General features: G+C 33.9%; 3 protein-coding genes across 3 annotated transcripts; all 3 read left to right on the top strand.

Moving 5' to 3' along the window:
* Nucleotides 1-2,341: 2,341 nt before the first annotated feature.
* LOC126837052 (uncharacterized) lies at nt 2,342-4,023 on the top strand. Its single transcript, XM_050570779.1, has 2 exons — nt 2,342-2,422; nt 3,637-4,023. The coding sequence occupies exons 1-2, from the start codon at nt 2,375-2,377 to the stop codon at nt 3,955-3,957; spliced, it is 369 nt and encodes a 122-aa protein (XP_050426736.1). The 5' UTR covers nt 2,342-2,374; the 3' UTR covers nt 3,958-4,023.
* Nucleotides 4,024-14,916: 10,893 nt separating this feature from the next.
* Nucleotides 14,917-17,896, top strand: LOC126836449 (mannose-1-phosphate guanyltransferase alpha-A). The gene is made up of 8 exons (XM_050569852.1): nt 14,917-14,962; nt 15,040-15,244; nt 15,309-15,526; nt 15,977-16,166; nt 16,239-16,485; nt 16,565-16,669; nt 16,753-16,918; nt 16,977-17,896. The coding sequence occupies exons 1-8, from the start codon at nt 14,923-14,925 to the stop codon at nt 17,075-17,077; spliced, it is 1,272 nt and encodes a 423-aa protein (XP_050425809.1). The 5' UTR covers nt 14,917-14,922; the 3' UTR covers nt 17,078-17,896.
* A 1,518-nt stretch (nt 17,897-19,414) lies between these two features.
* On the top strand, nt 19,415-21,684 carry LOC126837213 (uncharacterized). Its single transcript, XM_050571034.1, has 2 exons — nt 19,415-19,435; nt 19,666-21,684. Exons 1-2 carry the CDS (start codon nt 19,415-19,417, stop codon nt 21,682-21,684), a joined length of 2,040 nt encoding a protein of 679 aa, XP_050426991.1.
* The last annotated feature ends 222 nt before the right edge of the window (nt 21,685-21,906 follow it).

Raw genomic sequence — 21,906 nt, 5'->3', positions numbered from 1 at the left:
TCTAAAATACTATCTTAAATGATTATTTTCTAAGTTATTCATTCTTCGAAATTAAGGAGGGAGTTTGAGCGCGTTAAGTAGTAAAGCGTCAAGCGAACTCACAAAAAAAGCTGCTTAAAAGTTCACATGTGGACATTTGCATTTAAATAGGAAATCCTTAGCCCTTTTAAATGTGATATTAGAAGCATAAAGCCTGAATTTGTGTAGCTCAACATTTTAGTTGAACTTTATTGTTATTCTATACATTAAAGGGAATACTTGTAGAAAATATTTTCAATATTTGGATAAATAAATTAATACAATTTTATAGATAGCTCTGAAAAGTTAAATATCGTTGAAACTGAATTTTTGAAGAAGAGTTTAAGAATAAGAAGAGTATAACAAACAGGAGCAGAAGACTCATTGAAAACTGGACTTTTTCCACCGACTGTTAATAAAATCTTCTTTTTTTTTTGGTAATTCGAGAAGTTTTATTTTTATTCTCGTATAAAAAAATGGTAAAAATGTGTTAAGGGTCTATTACCACTAAGAACCAAAGTGATCGTGTGGCGACGGAAGACCCCGACCGTTCAAGTCAAATTTAATTATATCCGCGAATGGCTCCCCCGCGGGGGTCATGGTAGTTTTCTATTCAATAGAATTTTCTACATAAAATTAAAATAAGAAATATTGTTATTACTACCAGTATTTTGTAAATAAAACATTATTTACAAGCAATAACACAGTCCGCGTGTGCCTTCCAACGTCAAATGAGCTTTCACAAAAAAAAAAAATACCGTTTAATCTCATAAATAAAGAAACAAGGTTGGCCCTGGCCATTGAATCAGGTTTTAGTTTTCTATCGAATAAAATATAATAACTTTAAGAAGATTATATTTAAACCTTTATAATTCTTTCAAGCTGTCACGCAAAACTCCATCGACCAAACTTACTTATACTTACTAACAAACACAAATCGTTGAAAACTGTCGTTATCGCTCAATTTCCAGGGGGCCTTTAAATTAATTAATATTATATTACATAATATTATTATCGTTATTCGGTTAATCTACCGCATAATAATATATCCTGTCGGACGAGATAACGACTGTAATAATAATAATTTATTGCGCGTTAAATGAATTATTATTTTGCTCTGTCCCTCGACAGAGATATCTGCGTAGGTATAACGTTACACCGACAGGCGTTATAATAGTACCTATACTATGTACATAAGGATATGCCATCTATCATAATATATTTTATATTTACTTGAAACAGGTATACGGTTAGGTCGAGTAAATAATAACACAATATAGTCCCCGCCGAGTGCAAAAAAAAAAAACTTGTAAAAAAAATCAATAGAGACGACCGAAATACACGGACGCATTAGAATTGCATAACCGGAGCGCCGTGAACGCGAAATCGCCACCGACCAGTGCCACGACTATGATGGGTCGTGCAATGGATAATCGTACTGCGAATATACAACACTAATGTACATATTCTATAGTGAAAATACTTATTTAGAGCCAACGGTCTGGGGGTCAGGGCATAGTGAAGACGGAGCACATACACTGCGGATAATAATAAAGCACTAAAAAAAAAAACTAGTTAATTAATAAAACGACTGTAGTAAAAAAGTCGTGTAATATTAACTGCATACGATAGTGCAAGTGCAAATTTATATTGTTGTATAGTAAATTAATTAATTAAAAACATAAAAATTTAAGCAACATAGATCCGAATGAGACAAATGAAGAAATGTTGACAAACGGGCTAAATATGTGTTCTTGCGGTTTCTGGAAATTATTTTGTAATTTTAAGTTGTAGGATTCAAATTGACTTATAAGTACGGTTGGTTTTGTTTTATATGTTAATTGAGTTTTTTGTAATTAAAATGTGAATTTATAGATATGTAAGTCTGAAGTATTTTACTGTTTGTTGGAAATTTTGTTTAAATGCAAAACAGGAATGACTGCAACTTTCAGAGTAATCTAAACATAGTCAATATTATATTAAATGAAAAAAATTCAATTACAATTTAATCGTTATTTCTTACTCGCGAAACATTAATGATAATTACTAATATCAACTGTTATTAACTGTTATAACCTATAAATAGGTGAAATTACTGTTATTTAAGGCGAAATTCAATTAATATTTTTATTACGTTATGAATAAAATTTAGCAAAAATTGTTTAATTAAAATTTACACGCGTACTCTAATAAAGATGTAGTTTTCAATTAAAAAAGACCACGTTAAACGGTCCATAAATAAACCGCGTTAATTAAATTTTGAAAATAGTATAAATACTCTTAGAACGGATTCTATTTGTATTAGTAATTTTTTTGTCTTAGCGCGGTAAGCAACACTTGTTGTCGCAGTTTCAAAATGTTTGTGTCCAACATAATCAAAGTGGTTTTCGTCCTAGCGATTGTGGTACGTAATAAGTCTAATAAAATATAACTCTTGAAAGAAAAAATCTGATTTGTTTGCCTTGAATTTCCTACATCTTTTTAAAAAAAATGTAATTTAACATAGAAAACGCCAAATAAATGGTAAACAAAATGTCTAGAAACTATTCGAGACTACAAACATTAATAAATAACCCAAAATACATTTTATTATAATAGTGTAGTAAAAAGGTATCAATTTCTGTTTTTTAAACGAAAACTTTTAAACAATCAAAAAAAAAAAAAAGTTAAAACAAATCTTTGTTAGATATGACTTAAGTTACAAAACGTGTAAAAAAAAAATGTACCAACCGGTGTATGAGCACTTGGACCAGAATATATTATTAACTATTATTTATAAATTTAATTAATTCCTAATTTACTAAATACCAATAACGAGAATAATATTAAAATTATTTTCACAACAACATAAAATACAAATTAGAGATTATTCAAAATTTCAATCTCGATTAATTTATATCTACTCTAATGGAAAATTAAAAAAGGTCAAAAATATCTTGCTAAAAGTTTCTTGATATGAACCTGGTTTTTTTAGACCTAATGTACCAATTATACATACACAAGTGTAAACAATGTTTAATACTAGCATCAGACTAACAATAGTTTTACCCTAAGTGTTCACTGTTTCAGAAAAATAACAACAAACCTTTACAACACAAATAACTACATTGAAAAATACATTTAATTATTACTTAAAAGGGATAACCGTTATTTTAACCTTAAATATTTTAAATACATTCTAGTGATTGGGAACATTTGGCAATGTATACATTAGTTTTTACAAATGGGTAGACATTTGTGTGAAAGATTCAAACTTCCCAACTATGTTCAACTATTGACATGAATATTAATTATGCTTGTGTGACAAAAACAAAAAAGATAGTGTGAGAGTGGAGATAGAGGAGAATAGAAGAGAAGGGACGTCAAAGTGATAAGCGTGGCGAAGGTGGAGATAATTGATAAGGGAATCGACTGATAAGAGACACAAAGTCAACCAATCATAAGACACGTTAATGATCAATCAATGTATTTCCTTGGAGGGATTGCTTGAATTTAAATGTATTTTATTTCAATGGCGCTATGCTTTAGTCCTGTTTATTAAAGTCCTTTAAAATCCTCCTCAATCGGTTATAAAAAAAAAATTGTTTTCTAAGATTTTACATTTGGTATTATGTTTAGGAATCCGCTGTATGGGCCAAATCGACGGAGAATTTGGGAAAATATTCGATACACGCATACTGTGTACCGAAAAATTCGCTCGACTACCTCAGACCGTTGTCCACGGCTCCAATGCCACAACTTACCACTTTGCCCCGCATCGATATCGACAAATTAAGCGCATTTTTGAACCATCTGGGCCACTTTGGAATCTTAACACAGGAAAATGGCAAACCGTTGTATATTGTCAAGCCCAAGCCGAAGGCCGCGACGCTACAACTTAAATCCGACTGTGTCGAAGGTGAAAGTATGTTTTTGTTCGCAATTAAACCCAGTGATTAGTCCGGACATTTTCGAACGGGATTGACAATGGACTATGACAAACCCAGAGGATTTCATTCCTTTTAGTCGGATGCCGCATGAATACAATGTATTTACTTATGTTACTCGTATTTCATTGTTACCATAATTTGTGTTTCTCGATAAAAAAAAATATCATATTAATCACGGAATTGATTGTGTTTATTACCATATTCCAACAAACAACTTGACCTCTCCATCTTGTACTCTAACTTGGCCTGAGGTTAGGGTAGGTTGCACGAAAGCCACGTTGAGATGTAAAACATAATATGCGTTCAACGAGCCACTGTGGTAACATCAAAATCTCCTAAATATAAAAGGGGATGAAAACCATAGTGGTATAAGTCAAATTAACCTTAGTTGGAGAAACAAAAATGTGTGCAAAAAAACCGGCACGACTCACTCCACTTTGTCTTTAGATTAATTGATATTTTAAGACTTGCCTACACTACTGAACTAAACAATTATAGATTGGTTTTCGAAAAATATTTTTATACATTTCCAGATTTAGTCTCGCACATTAGTAAATATTTCTAGACGGAATCGCCCAATCTTACAAGTTATCAAATATAATTGAATCGCCAAGAAACGTACCTCGCAATGTTTCCAATCGATTCCAAAATTTAGGTGCATCCACAAAAGACATTTTTCTTGCTAAAAAAAAAATTAAAACCGCAAAAGTGTGCACAGATTCTTAGTTTTGACAAAAAGAAAACCAGCTGCTATCAATAAATAATCACCGTACAACTTAAGTTCAGCTCGCCTTGTAATCTCAGTGCTCGCATTATGTACAATCATAAAACGGCAATCTTTATATTTTGTTTAGCCTTCGTTATTTGCCACACACAGCCTTGTTATAAACGCTACAGCAAGCTAAGGAACATTTTATATCTCACGATTTCAAACGGGAAATTCTAAATAGGCGATATTTTTGTGTCTCGCAGTAATTTTTTAAGTGCCTGCACACGCCAAGGTTCAATTTTTTTTTTGTATAGACCTAGTTATACTAAATTAAGTACCGTTTCCGAATAGCCTCTAAACGCTAGTACTTTAGATTGCTTTTGGACAAGTGTATAAATACCGTTGAAAAACCCGACCCGATATATTCACTCTAACGTTACTCTTTGCAGCGACATCTACGGTTTGCGGTTTAACACATTATAGTTTTCTCGATATCGCTTTAGGTAGTTGCTGGAAAATCATCGCCTTGCCCATTTAAATTTAATGCCTTTGCATTAGCCTCTTCCTGTCGCTGCAGTCAGGATATTGTTGATCGCAAAATTATTATTATGTTGTTACTTCCAATAGTAATGCCGGAAACGCATAATGCAGGACATCCGCCGTTTATGCGACCACCGTTCGACTATAATAAGTATGTGTTAAAAATGAAGAAATTATACCAAAATAGCTGGAATATTATTGTAATTTGTCCAAATTTCCAGAAAAACCTCCAACACAGAACACGGTTTAATATTATTAAACATTATGCGCTGTCAACTGTATAATTGTTTGTGTACCTATGCCCAGGGATGATGAATGGCCCTCCTTTAGTATATTATTTTGTCCTCGTAGGTTTTACGCAGCAGACAAATAATAGCTGTAAATTATTCATTTTTCATATTTTTCCTTCTGGATTGCTTTTTATTTACCAAACGAGCCACAGTACACAGTTGAACACACACATAACAAAACGGAACAATGAGCAGTCGTTAGCGTCGTTTGGGCGTGACACAGACAAGAAAATTCACTGTCCTTGATTGTGTTATTTAGATTAAAGGTACAAAATTATACAACATACTATGCAACACAAAATATAATAACGTACCGTGACCGCGAGGGGGTAAGTCGTTTTATTATTATTTTTGGTAAAATTACATATTATGTAGGTACAGGGCCGACTAAGAACCACAGTGTTATACTTTCACAATAATAATAATTATAAGTTGGCCCAAATATGATGTAGACGGTCAAAAAAAAAATCGAGATCAAAATGTATAAAAAATACTGACAAAAAAAAAAGTTAAATTTCTTATTAAACCCAGGGTAAGGGGGTAAGACAAGAGTGCAATCTATCACCTACCTTATTTAATCTATATAATACAGAAGAAGGCTTAAAAGTAGTAAGAAAAGAAAACATTGGAGGAGCAAAGATAGGTGGAATACTTGTGCAAATGCTGCGTTTCGCGGACGATATTGCTGTAATCGGAGAAAGTGAAGAAGACATAACTAACATGCTCGAAAAAATGAACGACACGCTTAAAGAACACTACATGAAAATAAATCAACGGAAAACCAAGATCCTTATACGTAGCAAACAGCAGATTTATGCAAACATAGCTCTAGATGGAATACCGCTGGAGACAGTTCAGAGGTTCACATACCTGGGGAGCGAAATCACAAGCGATGGGAAAAGCCATACAGTTATAGTGTGTAGAATAGCGCAGGCCAAACAGGCCTGTTATAAAAAAAAAGAAATCTTTTTACTTCAAACAGAATAAGTCTGGACACCGGGAAAGCACTTATAAAAAGCTTTGTGTGTTTGAACAGAAGCCTTTGAAGTATGGTGTTGGAGAAGAACGCTAAAAATGTCATGGACAGAAAAGATAAAAAATGCCGAGGTTTTCAGGAGAATGAATACCCAAAAATCAATATGGAATACTGTAGGACTGAGAAGAAAAGCATGGATCGGACACGTAATAAGGAACAGTCCCTGGATAACCACAACAATAGAGGGAAAATCGAAGGAAAACCTGGAAGAGGAAGGCCTAGAACTCCATTTCCGAAGCAGGCGATGGAAGATACCGGAATAGGAACATACTGGGAGCTGAAGAGGATTATAAATGACAGAGATAAGTGGAGAGAGACATCAATAATCATTTAACCAATCTTCGGATTGAAAAAAAAAATTAAACCCACGACGAGGAGCTGTGGACGCGTAGAAACGCGTCGGTGGTTTACAGTAAGTATATTATTAATAATTTATACAAAAATATCGTGTAACACATATTTTGACGGAGGGTTATTTTTTTTTTTTTATGTATTTACTATGGACTATTTTTAGGCGCTGCTAATTTACAAAACATTATGTGTTTCCGGTATAACGTTTTAAACACCACTGACGACGGCGGCGGCGGCGGCCACGACGTTATAATACAATAATAGTAATGCAGTCAATACACTCTCGAGTTGGCCAAAGTTATTACACATTACACACACACACACATACAGATGATCATAATTTACGGTATATTAACGTAAAAAACAATTATTGTTGCATGTGTGGCAGGCCCGTGCTGAAAGGTTAAAAACAAATGGCAATAAAAATCGACCCAGACCGTACTCGAGATTGGCCGCGTACGTTTTTTTTTTTTTTTAAAGCCGGCAATAATAAAAATTAATTAGCGACCGTTTATAGGTTTCTTTTAAAAAAAAAAAAATTCTATTTAAAGCCTTCGTTCGGCCGGTCGGGTTAAAAATCGAAAAATCCGCTGACGTATGTATATTTTTAGAACTAAGAAACTTACTTACTAAGAACTCTAAGATTCTTTTTATTGTGTGGTAAAACAAAATATTTTTCAAATAACGATTATTGATTGGTTTACTCTTGAGTGTAGGGCCAAAAATATTGTACACGCCATTGCGATAACAATGTAAACTGATAAGAGGTACTGATAACGAGTAGTTGATTAACCAAGGTCGACGGTGATAACATTACAGATGCTCGATCAAATTTCTTTGGCCACACTGTAGAACAGAAGGATTATTTTTTGGTCACACTGACCTGAGATTATTATAGTCTGTTTACATTTTTATGGGTTTATTTAATCGGTGGTGTTATCACGGATTAGATAAAACAAAATGATGCAATTTGTCGTTAGCCGATAACTGCATTGCTCCTCGATTTAGTGTGACCACATTCTAGAAATTTAAGTTATTGTACAAGACATTTCACTATATAAAATGGCGGGGAACAGAAAATAGCAGGAGAGTTTTGATAAACTTTAAGATTTCCTTCTGTTTATTTTGTGGTTAAATCACAGAATATATAAAAGCAGAAGGGTCACATTTAATGTAAACAAACGAGTGAGGGCTGTTTTTTTTAAAGTCCGTTTAGTATTATTTCTATACACAACAAAGATTAATAATGTATAGATATAACATTATAGTGGTATAGCCTTAAGAAGAAAATTGTCTCTACATTTAAGTTATACTTACCAAAACTGATAGCACTGAAAACTCATTAATTTTTTTTGACTAGAAATAGTATTGCCGACATAAATGGAACACTTTAGAACAATACCGATAGTCCATGTAAGCTATAATAATAATTAATTAAAAAATAAATTCACTTTCAAACAAAAGCTTTGACACGAATCTGTAGATGATAAAATATACTTGTAAAGTTAATTATCAAATGATCAGGGTTGTTGCCGTAAACTAATTAAGCTAAAAATTTTATTTTTTAAATCTTATTATTTGGCTACTTAATAAATATTATTTAATTACAGTACAAAACAAATTTATCGTTCTTTTACTTCACGAGACATATCATACAAAGTACAAACAATTAACCGTATAATGTTTTAAAAATAGCATTTATATACATTTTAAACGCTTTTTTCCTAAATTTTTTTTTAAATTTTGGCTTTACAAAAAAAAAAACTTGTACTAAAACGTTTATACATATTTCTTGTGCGACCATTTTTTTATTGCAAAACGATCGATATTAAAACGGACGTTAGAACTTTAGTAAAACTCTGTTTGGCAAAATCCAATTAATATTTTTGTTACGTGATGATTAAAATTTAGTAAAAAAATGTTTAATTAAGGTGTACACGCGTACTCCAATAAAGATGTAGTTTTCAATTAAAAAAGACCACGTTTAACGGTCCATAAATATACCGCTTTAATTAAATTTTGAAAATAGTATTAATACCACTCGAACGGAGTCTATTTAAATTAGTAATTTATTTGTAAGCAACACTTGTTGTCGCAGTTTCAAAATGTTTGTGTCCAACATAATCAAAGTGGTTTTCGTCCTTGCGATTGTGGTACGTAACAAGTCTAATAAAATATATCTCTTGAAAGAAAAAAGCGATTTTTTAGCCATTAATTTCCAACATCTTTAAAAAAAAATCTATTTTAACATAGAAAACGCCAAATAAATGGTAAACAAAATGTCTAGAAACTATTCGAGACTACAAACATTAATAAATAACCCAAAATACATATTATCATAATAATTTAGTAAAAAGGTATCAATTTCTGTTTTTTAAACGAAAACTTTTAAACAATTAATACAAAAAAAAAAAAAAGTTAAAACAAATCTTTGTTAGATAAGACTTAAGTTTCAAAACGTGTAAAAACCAATATTACCAACCTACTTTTGAGCACTTGGACCAAAACCTATTTTCAACTATTATTTATTTATTTATTACCTATCCAGTGGCGCAATTAGTGGGGGTTTAGGGGGGTACTTGGGTACACCAGGGCACCTGACTCCAAGAAACACAAAAGTTTAAGCACAAATAAGACATTTTAAAAAGGAAACATTTTCGAAAGCCTTTTGGTGCTTTTTCTCTAAAATATATTTATATTAGATTGACCGAAGATATGGGGAAAAAAATGTAAACTTTTAAAACTGTCAACTGTTTCACATACTTCATATTATGTCTGCTACCTCAGTCATGTGTAATGTATGTGTCATATATACTTTGTAATTTTGTGTTTGTGAATTGTAATATAAATGTTTATACTAAAGAACAAAGTGAGATCATATAAATAAATTGTCCGGGGTCTCCATTTCAGTTTATTTAAAAGAAAAACAAATTAAATCCAGAAAACGGTAAGTGAGTTATTCAAAATAGATGTGTACCTTATATGGGTGTATATTTGTGTTATTAAATCATTTTTTTTTATTTGTTTACTACAACATCTCTTGGCCTAAGTTAATTAGCTGTAGTTAGTAAAAAAGACTTAATATAATTAAAGAGATGCTAAAATATAAAAATATAGTTGCAGCACAATTTTTCCTAGAAAAATTTGTTATTTTATACAGAAGTATGGTATTAATGATAATGATAAAAAGCTCATGGAAAATCATCACCTATATATTGTTAACATCTAGTTGCGCCACTGTACCTACCAATAACAAGAATAATATTATAATTGTTTTTCACAACAACATAAAATACAAATTTGAGATTATTCAAAATTTCAATCTCGAATGTTTATATCTGGAAAATAAAAACGTCAAAAATAATTTGCCAAGACTTACTGAGTATAAACCGGTTTCTTAGACATTTTTTTTTTTACCAAATATACACACAAAAGAGTATAGAATTTTGAAAACTAGCATCAGACAAACAATTTGTTTAATCTTAGTATTTACCGTTTCAAAAAATGTCAACAAACGTTTACAATACAAATTACTACATTTAAAAGTGCATTTAATTATTACTTAAAAGGGATACCCGTTATTTTATCCTGAAATAATTATTTTTGATGTATTATAGTAATTGGCGAACATTTTGCAAAATGTATACCGTATTTGTTTTTTTACAAATGAGTAGAAATTTGTGTGAAAGATTTAAACTTGTGTGACAAAAAAAAAAGATAGCGCGAGAGTGGAGATAGAGGAGAGTAGAAGAGAAGGGACGTCATAGTGATAAGCGTGACGGAGGTGTAGATAATTGATAAGAGAATCAACTGATAAGAGACACAAAATCAGCCAATCATAAGACACGAACAATAACCGAAAAAACATTTTATTATAATAATGTAGTAAAAAGGTATCAATTTCTGTTTTTTAAACGATTAATACAAAAAAATTAAAAACGAATCTTTGTTAGATAAGACTTAAGTTACAAAACATGTTAAAAAAAATTGTACCGACCGGTGTATGAGCACTTGGACCAAAATATATTATTAACTATTATTAATAAATTTAATTTATTTCTTAATTTATTAAATACCAATAACGAAAATAATATTAAAATTATTTTCACTACAACATGCAATCAAAATTTGAGTTTTGAGTACCAATTATACATACACGAGTGTAAACAATGTTTAATACTTGACTAACAATAGTGTTACCTAAATATTCACTGTTTCAGAAAAATAACAACAAACCTTTACAACACTACATTGGAAAATACATTTAATTAATACTTAAAAGGGATAACTGTTATTTTAACCTTGAACAATTATTTTAAATACATTCTAGTAATTGGGGAACCTTTTGGGCAAAATGTATACATTAGTTTTTACAAATAGGTAGAAATTTGTGTGAAAGATTCAAACTTCCCAAGTATGTTCAACGGACGTTTTGACATGAATATTCATTACGCTAGTGTGACAAAAAAAAAAGATAGCGCGAGAGTGGAGATAGAGGAGAGTAGAAGAGAAGGGACGTCATAGTGATAAGCGTGACGGAGGTGTAGATAATTGATAAGAGAATCAACTGATAAGAGACACAAAATCAGCCAATCAATCAATGTATTTCCTTCGAAGGAATGCATGCATTTATATGCATTTTATTTCATTGGCGCTATGCTCTAGTCCTGTTTATTAAAGTCCTTTAAAATCTGCTCCCCAATCGGTTATAAAAAAAAAAAAAATCGTTTTTCAAGATTTTACATTTGGCATTATGTTTAGGAATCCGCTGTATGGGCCAAATCGAAGAAGAGTTCGGGAAGATATACCATTAACGTTTACTGTATACCAAACGATTCGCTCGACCATCTCAGCCCGTTGTCCACGGCGCCAATGCCAAAACTTACCTCTATGCCCCGCCTCGATGTCAACAAATTAAATATATTTCTGAACCATATGGACGACTTCGGAATCTTATACCTGGAAAATGGCGAACCGGTGTTTATGGACACAGAACCAAAAGTGCACCAGTTGTCGAAGCCTGCGGCCATACAAACCAAACTCAACTGTGTCGAAGGTGACAGTATGTTTATGTTCGCAATGAAACCCATACAATAACCCGTGAGATTTTCAAGTGAGAATGGACTGCGACTAGCCGAGAGCAATATTCATTTCTTCAATTTGGATGCCACGTGAAAACAATGTATTAGTTTATGTTATTCGTATTTCGTTGTTACCCATAATTCGTGTTTCTCAATAAAACAATATTAATATATATATTTTAATCACGGAAACATAACGATTGTGTTTATTACTATACGTGAGTGGTCCGACAAACAACTTGACCTGAACTTGGCCTGAAATGAGGATAGGGTGCACGAAAGCCACGTTATGATGTAAAACACAGGTGATAATATGCTATCAACGAGCCACTCTGGTAACATCAAACTCTTCTAAATACAAAAGGGGGTTAAAACCAAAGCGGTACAAGTCACATTAATCTTAATTGGAGACACAAAATAAAGTTTAATAAAAAACTATTTGCTTGTAATGTGCTGCCACCTGGCGGTAGAGGTTATGGCACGTGGAAACGATTTTCGAAAATTTGATCAGGCAACAGCTAGGTTTTATTGTTTTCTAACGACCGAGGACTGAGATAAACAAAAATTCTCTGTGGGAACGTCGTCTGAAGTTTTTTTTTTTAATGGAGTTTTGGATCATTTTTATATTCATATTTATGTTACTAAGAGTAGTTAAATAGCTGTGTGTGCGTGTAAAATATTATAAAAAAATACCATTAACATATTTTTTTATGAATACAAAGTGACGAGTACCGACGAGACATAATTAGAACGTTTCAATACTGGCACTCGTGTCAAACTGTTTAAACTCCGTTTTTATTACAGCCTTTTACTTTTAAGTATTATTTTTTTTTTCGACAATATGAATGTTTTTGGACTTTTGCCCTTTTGCACGATAATGATATTATGTGGACTTTGTCCTTTAGCAATGATTTTACATGTACAGCTTTTGGACAAGTGCCACGTCCCTAAAAGTTAACAACCCTTATTTTTATATTACACATACATATACTGGTAACGAAGAAGAGTAAAATTCAATGTACCAGAATAATAACTAATGTTATTTTTAATTTGCATAGCGCTCAATAAATGTTTATATTGAAATTTTTTGTTATTTTGAAAGTCGTGCAAATTCTGTCGTTTAGCAATTTTCCAACTATTTATAAAAATACACCATATTGCAAACGTTAAATCAAGTTGGTCGTACTCAAAATAATCTTAAATTTAACCTACATAATTATAACGATGGCAGTATCACTGGAAAAACTTTTTATTAAAATATTTAATTTACAAAAAAAAACCAAACCGTACCTGATCGCATTAATTAGTACCGAATCGTATTGGGTTGGTAACATTGGTCACTACCACTGTTACCAACTACCACTTTATCCAATAGCTATTTGTCCTATAGGAAAAATTGTGATTGGCAATAGTAGATGTATTTTTTTTTACTTCTTTATTCTAATGCGAATGTTTTATTTTTAAAAAACATTTTAATCGTTTCATATAAACCAAGTGTTCCATACATATACCTATTGTAATAAAATGTCTACGAGCACCGCATTATTTTCCAACAAACATTTATTCTTATCGTTGATCATTAAGATAATGTAATTATTATGATTGTTATTCGTAATACTATGATATAGGTGGTATGTATCTATAATACGAGGATAACGCTAATTTTTATTGTGTTCATTATTAAGTACCTTCTGTACTTATTGCATTAAAATATTATACAAATGACGTTGGTGTTTACATTGCATTTGTGTCTCCTCTGATTAATTTATCAGCAGCACGGTGCAGAACTGAAGATTCACCGCCACTCAACTTCTTATCAGTAAATATATGGACGGTAAACGTTATTTTCCTTTTTTATTTGTAGTTAATTATTCTTTTATTTTATTATTTAATATCAAGTAATTGTGTTGACTATTAAATTGCGAACACGGTATTATTTAATCGCATTAATGTAAATACTAGCATAAGTATAATGTGATCCTCATGATTATTAAATTCATTTTGATCCAATCTTTATCAAACTCAGTTACCTATTTGTTCAATTATTAACTGAGCTTTGACTCGTAGAAAAAATTATTTTAATTAAAAATAATGCCCTGAAGCTGTACAAATTAACCGGTAAATTAGTTGACACGATAGAAATGTATTAAAACCATTTTTTCCCCTTGCATATTGCCTATACAAAACTCCTTTAAAAAAAACAGACAGCATGCAATTACCTTAAAACCGGGTTATATTCAGTCGAAAATCAATCTGAAAATTTGCTATGCGTAACAGAACTTGTAATCAAATCTTACTTGTCAAATTTTTTCACTATTGGAAGGAGGTAATTAATGGGTCATCCGTTATTATTAGGATTTTCATCAGCCGACCAACAACGTCTTATGTGGGTTGGGAAAAATACTAAGTTAAATCAGACTAAGACGTACTGATATTGTCATGTTTAAAAATAATAATATATATTCCGTAGTCGCGTGTGAACATTAAATTAAATGTTATATATATATTTATTAAGCAATAAAAATGACAGTAAAAAACCTAGTAGTTCAATATATTAAATTCTTCGGGCGAACGATGGCGCTATCTAACTGACAATATTGTACTGTTACGGTTAGACTGGCGTCCCTTATCAGTTTCACTACATCGTGATCAGCAGCTGCTAACCCGTGTCGTTTTTGATAACAACTGATAACAACGCGTTATCAGAAAAAACAACAACACGTTGATCACGCCGCCGTAATAATAATAACAATATTATAACACATAATAATAATCAGACGCCACTTGGACGGATTTTTTTTAATATTAGTATGCATGTCGCTTTGTCAGCACGTTTAGTCATAATGTTAAGGCGTCGATGATAATAATCGCTAGTACGTACGAACGCGCTGCTGTTGGCAAGTATAATTTTTGTTGTTGTGTCAGTTGTGCGGATTTCACTCGGATGGTAAAACTCGACTGAATCGCCATGTTGAAGGCTGTTATATTGATCGGCGGCCCTTTAAAAGGTACTGTATTATTATTTGAAATTATTGCTGTTGTTTCAAAGCGGTGTGCACTATTGATTTTGTAATCCGATAATTAGGCACGAGGTTCAGGCCGTTGTCGTTGGATATACCCAAACCTCTATTTCCCGTGGCCGGTCTGCCTCTCATTCAGCATCACATCGAAGCGTGCGCCCAAGTGCCTCAAATCAAAGAAGTCCTCATCATCGGGTACTATCCGCAAACCGACCTCGCACAATTCGTCCAGGACATGACGAATCAATATTCCGATCGGCTAAAGATAAGGTATAACAGTTGAATGTAATATTTAAAAAAACGACCACATTTAAATGTTTTTGGGTTATGTTAGATATTTGCAAGAGTTTACGGCTTTGGGTACGGCCGGAGGATTGTATCACTTTCGCGACCAGATCCGTTACGGACAGCCCCAAGCGTTTTTCGTCATGAACGGCGACGTCTGTGCTGACTTCCCTTTGGCCGCAATGGTGGACGTTCATAAATCAAAAGACAAAGCTCTCATAACCGTGCTGGCAACAGAAGCGACTCGACATCAATCTATGCATTACGGTAGGCGTCTTGTGTTGTTATCATTACTCGAAGCGTTAAAAAGCTATTAGACTTTTTTATCATAATTTCAGTAAAATTAAAAATAAGTTTTTGTTAAAACAACTAAAGTAGTAAGAAGAAATGCATTTTAAATATTTTTATACGTAAAGTGATTTAAATTTATTCTAAGGCCTACGCCAAAGTTATTTTTAAATGTAAATTTAGGTAATTATGCATTTGAAAAAAATTATAATTATTAACGTGAAATCAAACCAAATTTAAACTTAAATAAGTATAATTTTTTTATATATTATATAAAAAAAATTGTTTGTTAACTGTCGAAAAACAACTTTATATACATTTATTAAAAAATAATATTGTCATATTTTGACTAATGATTAATTAGAGATTTATAGATAAAATATTGTGATTGTTATTATTTTAATCGAGGTTTTGTCAACGTTCCCACAGGTTGTATGGTCACAGATAAGGAAACTAACGCGATTGAACATTATGTAGAAAAACCATCGACGTTTGTATCGACTCTAGTCAATTGCGGAGTGTATCTTTGTTCCACCGAACTGTTCCAGACAATTTCGGTGTTTGCGTCGGGCGCTTGTTCTGTTTCGGCCGGAAACGAGGATTCGTACGTGTTTGGCAGGTAAACGGACGTGTTTTCACAGTACGGTATTTTTGCTTCAAGTATAATAACACTTGTGTGTTTTTCTTTAAGCAATCATGATGTAATTCGGTTGGAGCAAGACGTGCTCAGGCATTTAGCGGGCACGGGACGTGCGTACGCCGCACCTACCCTGAACTGGTGGTCTCAATTGAAAACGGCCGGCGCCGCGATATACGCCAATCGTCATTATCTGGCCCTGAAAAACAACATGGGTAATCTGCCTACAAACACCGGCGGCTACACCACTCTGGGCCATGTGTACGTACACCCTACGGCCAAAGTCCATCCGACGGCGCTGGTACGTAGACAACGAAAAAAATGTCTCTATAGGTACGTCTTAACATGTGTGTGTGTTTGTGTATTACCGACGTTTGCAGTTGGGTCCGAACGTCAGTATTGGGGCCGGAGCACAGATCGCAGCCGGCGTACGCATCAAAGAATCGATTATCTTACAAGACGCTTGTATATCGCAACACAGTTTGGTAATACGATTTTTCCCGAATAGTTAGCCATAACGATAGTTGGCCAACGTGACTTTGCTCGACAACGTTTTCCTCCTTTTTAGGTCATGCACAGCATCGTCGGCAAGTCGGCCAAGATTGGAGCGTGGTGTCGGGTAGAAGGCACTCCTTGCGGCGATCCGAATCCCAACAAGCCGTTTGCGAAAATGGACCAGTTACCGTTGTTCAATGCCGACGACGGCCGTCTCAACCCGAGCATTACGATTCTGGGTAACTATAACATTCAACGAAATCGATCATCGATTGACGTTTGTTTCCCAAATTTCAGGTTGTAGCGTCATCGTGCCGCCAGAAATTATACTGTTGAACAGCGTTGTGTTGCCGTACAAATCGTTGACGAGGAGTTTTAAAAATGAAATCATTTTGTAAAATGTGTATAACTTATTCCATTGTTTTATTTTAATCTTACGCATTCAAAAAAAAAAAAAAAATTATAATACTAAGTTCTACCTGACCTACCGTTGTAGGTCGATACGTAATTGTGTATCTCGTTATAAGACAACTCGTTACGTTTAAGATTAATATATTATTGTTGTATAGAATATAATTTAGAAGAGATATAAATTGTTATAAAATAATAACTCGACTGTAAAACGAATTTTTTTATTGCGTTCGCTTGAAAAATGGTGAAATTGTGATTGTAATTTTGCGTTGAAATGATAATACATTTCGGCGACTCGAATTAATGGAAAACGTACTGTAACCGACAAAAACAAAAATTTATAAGCCAACAGTTTAATTACACTCAAAATAGATACTCACAATCATTTTTTTAGTTTTTAAGTTGTCAAAAAATGTATTATGATAAAATTGTGTTATCTAATCTAATTTTAATTTAAAAAAAAATTCAAATTGGCAAATTGTAATTTTTTTATCTGTTAAAATAGACGTTCTGTGAATGATTAAGAAGTAAATTTGTACAATTTCAAACAACTCGTTATTTTCTGTGCGACTATAAAACAGTGTCAAGTACACTAAATATTTAAATTATCCAATCAAAAGATGTCCTGCAATAAATACTAAGAATACAGGAACAACACATTGTTGTATGTATTTCATATTGTCTTATAAGAGTATGCTGTTGTCAAATTAATGTGTTTTATTTCTTTAAATAAACCCCTTTTGATAATACTTAAAGCAATAAAACTGTATGGTAAATTGTTAATTTTCAATTGGTCTTTATATTTTATCACATTATAGCCTATTATTCAAATCTATTTTTCTGTATAACTTTGTTTGGTATAAATTGAAACCACAGTTTAAACTTTTAAAACCTAAGTTAAGAGTACCTAATTATTTAGTTTTAAGCTTGTGCACACACACACACACATGTTCAGTTAGTAATATTGTTATTAGTTCAAGAAAATATGAGTTTTTAAATTTAAAAAAAATGGCTTTCGACGCAAATTTTAAAATCTATGTGTAGGTTTTATTTTATTTTCCACATTTTTTTTTTGTATTGAAAAACTTTCAAACTTATAACACTATGTCAGCAAACGCTTCAGGCTAGTCTTAATATACAATAAATGCTCAATACCTTGGTACTTGCAACAATTTTGAGAAAGTAAAAATGTAATACACATTTTGAAAAACACTATTCCAAATATTGTATCAAAATAGGTTTTATATGTGAAGTTGTGAACGGTAAAAATGATTAAGTAGGTATATTATGTAATAATTTATCATACAGATAGCAACCATGTGTTAACAATAGTGTTGTTATAATTGTGACTTCAGATCTTCGAATTAAAAATAATAAATTTATGTCAGTATTATTATCATCACCTCCAACTAGTCGATTGGAATAAATTGTAAAATAGCCAACAAAATTATTATTAAGACAATATTTATTTTTAAATTGCAGTGATTTCCAATTTCCAAAAAAAAGTGGTTTAAACTAATTTTATCATTCTGTACATTTTATCATCCTTAGGCATAAATGATAAGAAAATAAAATAACAACAACATTTTACTATTCAATTTTATATGAACTATATTGTGTTGGGAATTTTGATTTTATATATGTATTTCTTTTTGAGGTTTTTCTAAATAAATAAAAAATGTAAAAAACTACAGTTTTAAACTGTTTCTAAACTGGGAATTAGTACAATAAAAACCCATTAAAAGGTATTTGAAACTTTCAACCGCGGCGCACAGATTTGTTATTGCACGTTTTATCAACAGTTACTAATTAAAGTAAAAAAAATAAAAAACCAGTACTCGTTTTAATGAATCTGGTTCGAACGAATCGAATAAATGGGTTTTTCCAGCGAACTCTGAACGATTTTATATTATGGCGATTAAAATGTGATTTGCGCGCAAATTTTAATTACTACTGCGTGCTGCTTGTGTGTTTGATTTGGCTGGTTTTCGATGATAAATCTTGAAAATTTCCATTCCCGTTTAAAGCCATATCGTCGCGTTAATGTACCGATTAATTTTATTATAGTTCGAAGCCGGGCCGAGTTTATCGACGAAAAATAAAAAAAAAGAACAAATTTAAAACGTACGGGTTTTCCCGTTAACCGCCGTAAAACTGGCAACATAAAAAACGCCATTTCGTTTGCGTTTAAAATAATATATATAAAAAAAAAAACGATTTTCAAATTGCATATTCTATAAATAGTGCTCGACCCTAACCGTGTTGACTATTAGCCGTGTTGGAGTCTTACCTGGTTGTTGGCCGGCGTACAGCCACCATTCGAGATGTTCTTCGCCATCGTGCTGGTAAGTGCCTAAAATCAAATAATTTATACTCTCTGGCTTGCGGTGTATAGTGGGTAATAAATAAGTAAGCCGAACGGCTCCCCAAGTACTGTGTATTATTCTGAAAAGGATAGCATTTTTAACGGTTGTAAAAATAAATCAAACACACAAGTTAACGACAAATTTTACTTTTTCCAATACAAATGTTAGATACTATTTTGCTAATAAAAAAACGTTTTGATTGTTATCAGACATTGGCGGTAAAAACGATTGCTATCGGGTCCGCCGTGGATACGGCGAACGCAAATGATTTACCATCCGTTCTCTCTGTCTCTCCCACTGACAATTCCGAAGCGGGCGAACGCTATTCCCGAAGTTTCCCGCAAAATTCCTCTTCTACTAATCCGGATTGGACACGCAAAACCCGAAAAGGACCTGCTCATCCAGCCTTGCCACCAATTTCCCCACCATTTATTGACGATATAGCAACGGCAGCTAAACCTAAAAAAACCACCACCAAACAACGCAAAACCCGACAGTGGCCGGGAACTGCTCCTCCTTTTTACGGAGGCTTTGACAGTTTGCCTCCAGAGTCCCCTCCCATTAATCCCAACTGGGACAGCTTGCCACCAGAGTCCCCTCCTATTAATCCATCATGGGACAGTTTGCCACCAGAGTCCCCTCCTATTAATCCATCATGGGACAGTTTGCCACCAACTTCACCTCCTTTCAACGACGATGTAAAAAAGGGAGGTAACACTAAGACAATAAATACCAAACCACGCAAAACCCGACAGTGGGAGTCCCCTCCTATTAATCCCAATTGGGACAGTTTGCCACCAGAGTCCCCTCCTATCAATCCAGCCGATGACAGTTTACCACCAGAGTCCCCTCCTATTAATCCCAGCTGGGATAGTTTGCCACCAGAGTCCCCTCCTATTAATCCCAATTGGGACAGTTTGCCACCAGAGTCCCCTCCTATTAATCCCAACTGGGACAGTTTGCCACCAGAGTCCCCTCCTATTAATCCCAACTGGGACAGCTTGCCACCAGAGTCCCCTCCTATTAATCCCAGCTGGGACAGTTTGCCACCAGAGTCCCCTCCTATTAATCCATCATGGGACAGTTTGCCACCAACTTCACCTCCTTTCAACGACGATGTAAAAAAGGGAGGTAACACTAAGACAATAAATACCAAACCACGCAAAACCCGACAGTGGGAGTCCCCTCCTATTAATCCAGCCGATGACAGTTTGCCACCAGAGTCCCCTCCTATCAATCCAGCTGATGACAGTTTGCCACCAGAGTCCCCTCCTATTAATCCCAACTGGGACAGTTTGCCACCAGAGTCCCCTCCTATTAATCCCAGCTGGGACAGTTTGCCACCAGAGTCCCCTCCTATTAATCCCAGCTGGGACAGTTTGCCACCAGAGTCCCCTCCTATTAATCCCAACTGGGACAGTTTGCCACCAGAGTCCCCTCCTATTAATCCCAGCTGGGACAGTTTGCCACCAGAGTCCCCTCCTATTAATCCCAGCTGGGACAGTTTGCCACCAGAGTCCCCTCCTATTAATCCCAGCTGGGACAGTTTGCCACCAACTTCACCTCCTTTCAACGACGATGTAAAAAAGGGAGGTAACACTAAGACAATAAATACCAAACCACGCAAAACCCGACAGTGGCCGGGAACTGCTCCTCCTTTTTACGGAGGCTTTGACAGTTTGCCTCCAGAGTCGCCTCCTATTAATCCATCCTGGGACAGTTTGCCACCAGAGTCCCCTCCTATTAATCCATCCTGGGACAGTTTGCCACCAGAATCTCCTCCTATCAATCCAGCCTTTGACGAAAAAGCCGTTTCGAAAGCTCCATCGCCTACTTTTCCGGAAATTGCGATGCGCAAACGTCGCGCAATCAGTCGTCTGGACGGTGACTGTGCACCTTCCCAATTGATAGGTGCTGTCCATCCAGTGGCTTTAATGAACTACATGAGAAAGCATCGTAGAATGAATAGAATGCGAATGAGGATGAAGAGTTTGTACAACCAAATGAGAAGTGAACCGCTACTGTCGACGCTCAATCCGCACTTCTACACCACGTTTGTCAGGTTCAATTTGGAGTTTGACCAACATTTCCGAGACCCCCGTCGCTTCGCGAAAGCCGTCAAGAATATATTGGCCGAACACCGGAAGTTGATCCGTCAACGGGCATACAGCTATGTCAAGCCGATCAAACAACTCAGTTGCAACGCATGGAAATGGTACAACGCATAAACCCAAAAACATTACCGATAAATTGGTAAAAAGCGGGTCCATTCATATATTGTTTTGATACGAACATTTGCATTGTTATCTTGTTGCTTGCAGCTAGGTTTAAATTACCTATATCCCTTATTGTAGTTATTAGGCACTTATTAAGCATTTACTTATCTAATTCGTGTTGAAACTAAGCGCGTACATCAGTATTGTTTGTTTTAAATATATTTAACACTTAAT

This window comes from Adelges cooleyi, unplaced genomic scaffold (genome assembly GCF_023614345.1).
Source record: "Adelges cooleyi isolate 19-005CV unplaced genomic scaffold, UGA_ACOO_1.1 ACOO_flye_CR_arks_rails_tigmint_CR_PRNA_247, whole genome shotgun sequence".
In the NCBI taxonomy this organism is placed as follows: Eukaryota; Metazoa; Arthropoda; class Insecta; order Hemiptera; family Adelgidae; genus Adelges; species Adelges cooleyi.
Note: the sequence above shows the minus strand (reverse complement) of the source record. Positions and strands in the feature narration are given on the sequence as shown.

Coding starts and splice junctions, on each gene's coding strand:
- LOC126837052 (XM_050570779.1), top strand. CDS start 2,375: ATGTTTGTGTCCAACATAATCAAAGTGGTTTTCGTCCTAGCGATTGTG. Junction 2,423..3,636: donor TTTTCGTCCTAGCGATTGTG/GTACGTAATAAG, acceptor TATTATGTTTAG/GAATCCGCTGTATGGGCCAA.
- LOC126836449 (XM_050569852.1), top strand. CDS start 14,923: ATGTTGAAGGCTGTTATATTGATCGGCGGCCCTTTAAAAG. Junction 14,963..15,039: donor GATCGGCGGCCCTTTAAAAG/GTACTGTATTAT, acceptor TCCGATAATTAG/GCACGAGGTTCAGGCCGTTG. Junction 15,527..15,976: donor ACATCAATCTATGCATTACG/GTAGGCGTCTTG, acceptor ACGTTCCCACAG/GTTGTATGGTCACAGATAAG.
- LOC126837213 (XM_050571034.1), top strand. CDS start 19,415: ATGTTCTTCGCCATCGTGCTG. Junction 19,436..19,665: donor TGTTCTTCGCCATCGTGCTG/GTAAGTGCCTAA, acceptor GATTGTTATCAG/ACATTGGCGGTAAAAACGAT.